Source organism: Rhodnius prolixus, unplaced genomic scaffold (genome assembly GCF_049639745.1).
Source record: "Rhodnius prolixus isolate KJV_2025 unplaced genomic scaffold, Rpr scaffold_2, whole genome shotgun sequence".
In the NCBI taxonomy this organism is placed as follows: Eukaryota; Metazoa; Arthropoda; class Insecta; order Hemiptera; family Reduviidae; genus Rhodnius; species Rhodnius prolixus.
This window is the reverse complement of record NW_027411592.1, coordinates 7,084,694-7,090,187: the sequence shown is the minus strand read 5'-3', so window position 1 is coordinate 7,090,187 and position 5,494 is coordinate 7,084,694. Positions and strand designations below refer to the sequence as shown.

General features: G+C 31.1%; 1 protein-coding gene across 1 annotated transcript; it reads right to left on the bottom strand.

Moving 5' to 3' along the window:
* Window positions 1-1,191: 1,191 nt before the first annotated feature.
* LOC141448807 (sperm-associated antigen 7 homolog) lies at window positions 1,192-4,934 on the bottom strand. The gene is made up of 6 exons (XM_074117485.1): window positions 4,657-4,934; window positions 4,524-4,591; window positions 4,114-4,202; window positions 3,165-3,336; window positions 1,811-1,979; window positions 1,192-1,665 (listed from the first exon to the last, which is right to left on the bottom strand). The coding sequence occupies exons 1-6, from the start codon at window positions 4,733-4,735 to the stop codon at window positions 1,556-1,558; spliced, it is 687 nt and encodes a 228-aa protein (XP_073973586.1). The 5' UTR covers window positions 4,736-4,934; the 3' UTR covers window positions 1,192-1,555.
* Window positions 4,935-5,494: the final 560 nt, after the last annotated feature.

The following is a 5,494-nucleotide window of genomic DNA, read 5'->3' as shown; positions in this document are numbered from 1 at the left end:
TCACTGCCAACCTTCTTATTAAGAATTTCCTCACAATGCACCCTCTTTGAAAAGACATTCATGTTATGTGAAATAAAGAGACTGGTACATGTTTCTTCGACTAAAGATTTAATTTTCTGATTATTCGTAATATTCGCTTTTCCCGGGTTTCTCTCAAATTTCAGCTTCGTAAATCTTAATAAACCATCCAACTACAAACGTCTTTTCAAAGATTAAGATAATCTCTTTTTTTTCAGAAATACTTCATTTCGTAGTTCTTTAAATAAAGTCACTGCCTCAGTTACCGAAAAATTAAGATATGTAAATAAGTATATTTTACCTACTTCTCCAAAAATTTCTAAATGAAGCGATTTTTATTTCAGTTCAAACGCCTTACAAAGAATATTTGATCTCTATTTTGTTAACAATTTAATTATTAGCTTAAGCAGTATACGGAATTTCTACTTGGACGGTACTAATTTGCGATATTTTCTTCACACAGTTCAAATTAATGTATTGGAATATTTTCTCGAAAAATTTCAAACTATTTGTAGGAGCTACGCAAATTCGTGATGCAATAGCATCGTTTACTGTACTGTTGCAAATCAGCAGTATTTGAGTATATCAGGTTAGAAATTCCTAGTGTGTAAATTTACTTCAACGCTGAAACATGAATAAATGTCATTTTTATAATAGGCGCCAACTTTTTCAATGCCTACTTATCGTATGTTTTAAAAAGATTATTAATTCAAAGTTCCTCACTAATGTTGAATCAAACTGAAAAGCTTATAGAAAGGAATAAACCAAACAGAAAAGAAAAATTCTGCTTGGATAATTACAATTTAATTTCTGAAGGTCGCGGCTCGATTCGTTTGCTGCTTTAAGACCTTCTATGCCTAGGAGCCTATACACTTCACGTCTAATAATAAACCAGATCAACATTATCCCAAGATCAGGATCATGAACTGAAAAGCTAAGGCACAATTAGCTTTAAAGCTGTTAAGTTGCCTTTAATTGAAAAAAAAGAGCGTTTTACATAATTATAATCAATTATTGTTCTTGTGATTATTTTTTTGTAATTTATAAATTATAAATGGTATATTAATAAATTGTCTGTTTAAAACTAAACAAAAGCAAAAAAGCATAATAACATATATTAAACGAAGGGTAAAATCTATTAATAGTCAAAGGAAATAAAGTTCAAAGGAAATGTAAGCTGTAAAAATTAACGCTTTATTTCTAATTTATAAATAAAATAGAAAGGTATAGATAAAGGGAACATCTGCAGACTGATTCAAATACAGTTCTTACGGACGAAAGAATAAATTACTAAAAAATAAATAAAAGTGCTATTCGCTTTGTATTGCAACTTGAATAGTAGTTCTTTCCCAAAGATAACTTCATAATTGTACAACCTCAACTAATGAAAAACTAATTTTAGAAACACTCAGAAAAAATAAATAAATAAAATAAAAAATACAAACAAATTGAGACAAATAAAAATATAAAACCTTTCAAGATGTAATATTCACTTAAAATTATTGATAAAGGAAAAAAAAATTAAGGAGAACGAAAGTTAGGTCTTCTTATTTTCTTCTTGAGGATTATTTAATTTCCTTTTTTTGCGCTGAATGTCTGCTAATGTCTCTTCAATTGAGCGATGATCTTTCTTATTTTCGCTAGGAACTACAACAAACATTTAAGCTCTTACTGGAATAATAAGCGTTTAAAAAGTAAATAAATAAAAAATGAAATAAAGAAGAGACTTCGTGCTTAACTTATATGGCATAAAAGTGTTTTGTCCAACTGACTTAGACGGTATTTTACTTACCGAAACCGTATTGCTTGTTGGTTTGTGTCACACGAGCTGCTTCCTTTGCTGCTTCAAGGCCTATTAAATGTTGATATTTCTCACGATAATTACTATTAGGAACGAATTCTTCAGCAGTCTTTTTCGGTTGTAGGGAAGCGCTTATTGCTGCAGCTTTTTCTTGTTCCCGCTAGCAAAAACGTTTTTTTATTGAATTATTCACATAGGTTATAATAATTCACATTTATTTAATCCTAAATATCTATAAATGGTGCCAAGAAAAATGCTTCAACCAGAAGGAGCAAAGTTATAAGCTTAAACTTTTACCATTAATTTGCATTAAACTAAATAGTAAATAACTTTAATGGAGGAAACAAATGATAGCAATTAAAGGATTATAATAGTGGTTGAATTTTATTAATGGAAATTATATTGATAATTCCCAGTATGAGGGCATACTTCAAATGAAGATCAATTTCTTCTTGAGGAATTTCATCCCTTACTAATGGTATCGTCATAGCTTCTCTAAAGCTTGCTGATTGGAGCAAAATTATATTTGTTCTAGTCGTAGAAAATGTAACAAATTCTTGCGTCATAAAGTCGAACGGTTCCTTAATGGGAGATGGCACTAGCCTGAACTATATCTCTTTGAGGAACCAATGAGTTTTCGATAAAGACCAATACATAGTGTGACGCCGCTGTGTTGGAACAGCGTACTCAAAATTTCACATTTCCCCTGGAACTTCTCACCGTCAATCTTTGATATTTAGTCACTGAACAAATGAACCTCATAACGAAAAATAATGAAGTGCCATTGGTTGTTGTTCCAATGATTACTTTCTTTGCAGCACTGCTTTATAAAGTTCAGCCTTAAAAACTGGTAAGAAAACCAAACGATGCTATTGAATTGTTGAATGTTGTATGTCAAAGAACTGTTCAAACGAACAACCTATATCTTATTTAATCCCTAAAAAAATGGACTATATTTTCTTAAACTTATTTGATCATATCTCCATAATGTTCATATCCATATCTAGAACAGCATTGCTTACAGTTTCTTTCTCAAACCAAACTCGTAGTTTATAATTTAAAAAAAGAACACTGCCACGAAAGTAGCTCCTCAAACTACCTTTTCTAAGTGCTTTCTCTCTCTATGTAGCCAACAATTCCACTATTACTTGGTTTTACAAAAAGCTCACAATATAAAAGTAAAAGAAGGTTCCAATCCAGAGCAATCTTTAATCCTCCCAATGACTTTATGTCAAATGTTTCCATTGGCAGTGCCAATTAAGTACTCTGTGAATTGGTTTTCCCTTGATTACTGCTCCTTCCGTTAAAGATATCAATTTTTTAAAAACACGAGTTTGAGACGTACCTTAAGAGCTAATTCTTTCTCTTTTTCTTTTGTCCACTCTTCCCCATTCCTTAGAACTGTAAGTTCATCTTCAGTTGGCAAACATTCCTTCTTAAATAACATAATATATCTGTCCACACCTTCTTGCCCGAAAGAGTGTGCAGTAAGTCCAGCTTCTTCTGCGAGTTCATGTCTACAACATAATAGTCATTTTTAAACTAAACATCCTAATAACAGTTCACAAGAAATGAAATAAACCTAATTAACAGAAAATAAATTCGAAACACATTAGTGTCTCGTTTAATTATATTGGAGGTGAAGGTAAATGAATATAGACCGGCTCTGAAAAGTTTACCCGAATAATCAATTACCGTATGCAATCGTTCACTCCACTTCAACCAGGAGCTGCGCCAGTGGTCAACACTAGAAAAAACTTATCTTGGATTAAGGGTATCCAAATCTGTAATGATGAAACAGTTGAGGTTGTGCTAACCTCCAACCACTATTTTCTCTCAATAAGGATGGTCAAATGAATAGATTTGAGAGTACATCTTTGTAATAGCCATACATACAATATCTTGTTCAATTCCACTTTCATTGCGATATATCCTTCAGATTAAAATATCCTAACAAACACATTGAGAATAAAAATGAATTTGATAAAATAGAAAATGTGTTTTCATAGACAAACCATGGTTTTTAATTTATAGGATTACAAAAATAAATAAATCCTGTACAATAAATAAGCTAAAGTGAAAATAATTTATTATCAATAGTACTTCGATATTCATATTTTTTCCTCTCTTTTTAACGGATTGTTATTTAGCTGCATTTCATATCATTACTTCTTTTCTAACCGTAGGAAAAATTGCGACGATTCGTGACCAATTTCTTCAGAAACATTTGGAGAATCCCAAGTCAGGAAACTGTTTTTTTAAAATGCATGATAGGTGAACTGTCGATTACTTACACGATCGCTCTAAATATCTGTTCCAAAGGTGGAAACTTCAGTCTTGTCCTTTTTGTGTCATTTATGAAATCCGTTATATGTGTTTCAGTCTGAAATAAGCATAGCAATTTTGATTATTTTGAGTACAGGAAAAGACATATTTCGGTGGCATGATCCTCACACCGATTTTTAATAAATTATCAAAATATTTGTTGCCTCTACATTTTATCCTCAAAGATTTCTTGAACTTTTTACTTATGATGTAATTGTGTAGAAACTGCCACGAAATCATTTTACTTCATGGAACTTTATTATTTTAGCTTTTTTGAGTTCGATAAAATTAATTTAGCAGGTACAAAGTTTACCATATATTTCCTTACACAGCTAATGGTGATTCATCAGAAACAGAAATTACAAGTAAAATGATTTACCTTCATTCTAAATTTTCTTAGCATCTCCTTTTCTGCATTTTGCTTCTTTTCCATTTCCATCCTCTGCCCTGAACAAAAATTAGTCTCATTCTCTAAGTCTACAAAAACCACAACTATGCATTTATCAACTCACTTTTCATCAGTTCTTTTTGTTTGTCTGAAACTGAAGGCGGCTTCTCCATTGAATTCAGGATAGAACCTAATAGATCCATCTTATTAAACTTGTTCTGAATAGTTAGTTACAACAGAAATATCTTCTCCACGAACTTGAGTTTGCAACCGAACTATAACCTCTCACTCAACCTGCGTCTTGTTTGTAGACGCGGTGGAAAGGTATTTTAATTTTCTATTTGGATTTCAGGAATTCGCTATGCACGCAGAATCACTGCAGTCATCAAATGTGACGCCTTATCGGGGGGGGGGGGATAGAAACTACTCTTCCGTCTTCATCCACACAGTACTCGATTGTTAGGTGCCTCATTAAATCTATTCAAAATGAACAAATAAAAACCTAAAAATCACTAGTGAGGATAATAACGTGTTAACTAGAGAAATTAAAATTAGCTTCATATTCTGAGCAACAAATTACAATTATGTGTTTAAACTTTTGTTTCATTGTATTCTTCACGATCCTCAATCATATTTACTTAGTACAGTAGTTGCTCAATTTTCATTTAAAATAATTAATAGGTAAATTATTGTAAATAATTAGTAATCATTAAGAAAGAATAAATACATGTACTTTTTAATCCAGTTTATGAATATTTGCTACACCTATTTGAATTGAAATGCTTAATTTTCTAATTGAAATGCAATTACAGATTAGCTTCTCTGTATTTTCTATCGTAGGATATTTATAATTTGGTGAAATGTGCAAAACAATGTTAGCAAATCTCAACCACCTCAACCAATTTAAAATAATTCGGCCTTTTTTTTTAATAATGAACATAGATTTCTTTAAAATCTTGAAA

What these genes read in the sequence shown, in the direction of transcription:
- LOC141448807 (XM_074117485.1), bottom strand. Translation starts at nt 4,735, where the DNA reads ATGGATCTATTAGGTTCTATCCTGAATTCAATGGAGAAGCCGCCTTCA. An exon ending in ACAAAAAGAACTGATGAAAA is followed by an intron (nt 4,592 to 4,656) that starts GTGAGTTGATAA and finishes ATTTTTGTTCAG; the next exon opens with GGCAGAGGATGGAAATGGAA. An exon ending in CAACAAGCAATACGGTTTCG is followed by an intron (nt 1,666 to 1,810) that starts GTAAGTAAAATA and finishes TGTTTGTTGTAG; the next exon opens with TTCCTAGCGAAAATAAGAAA.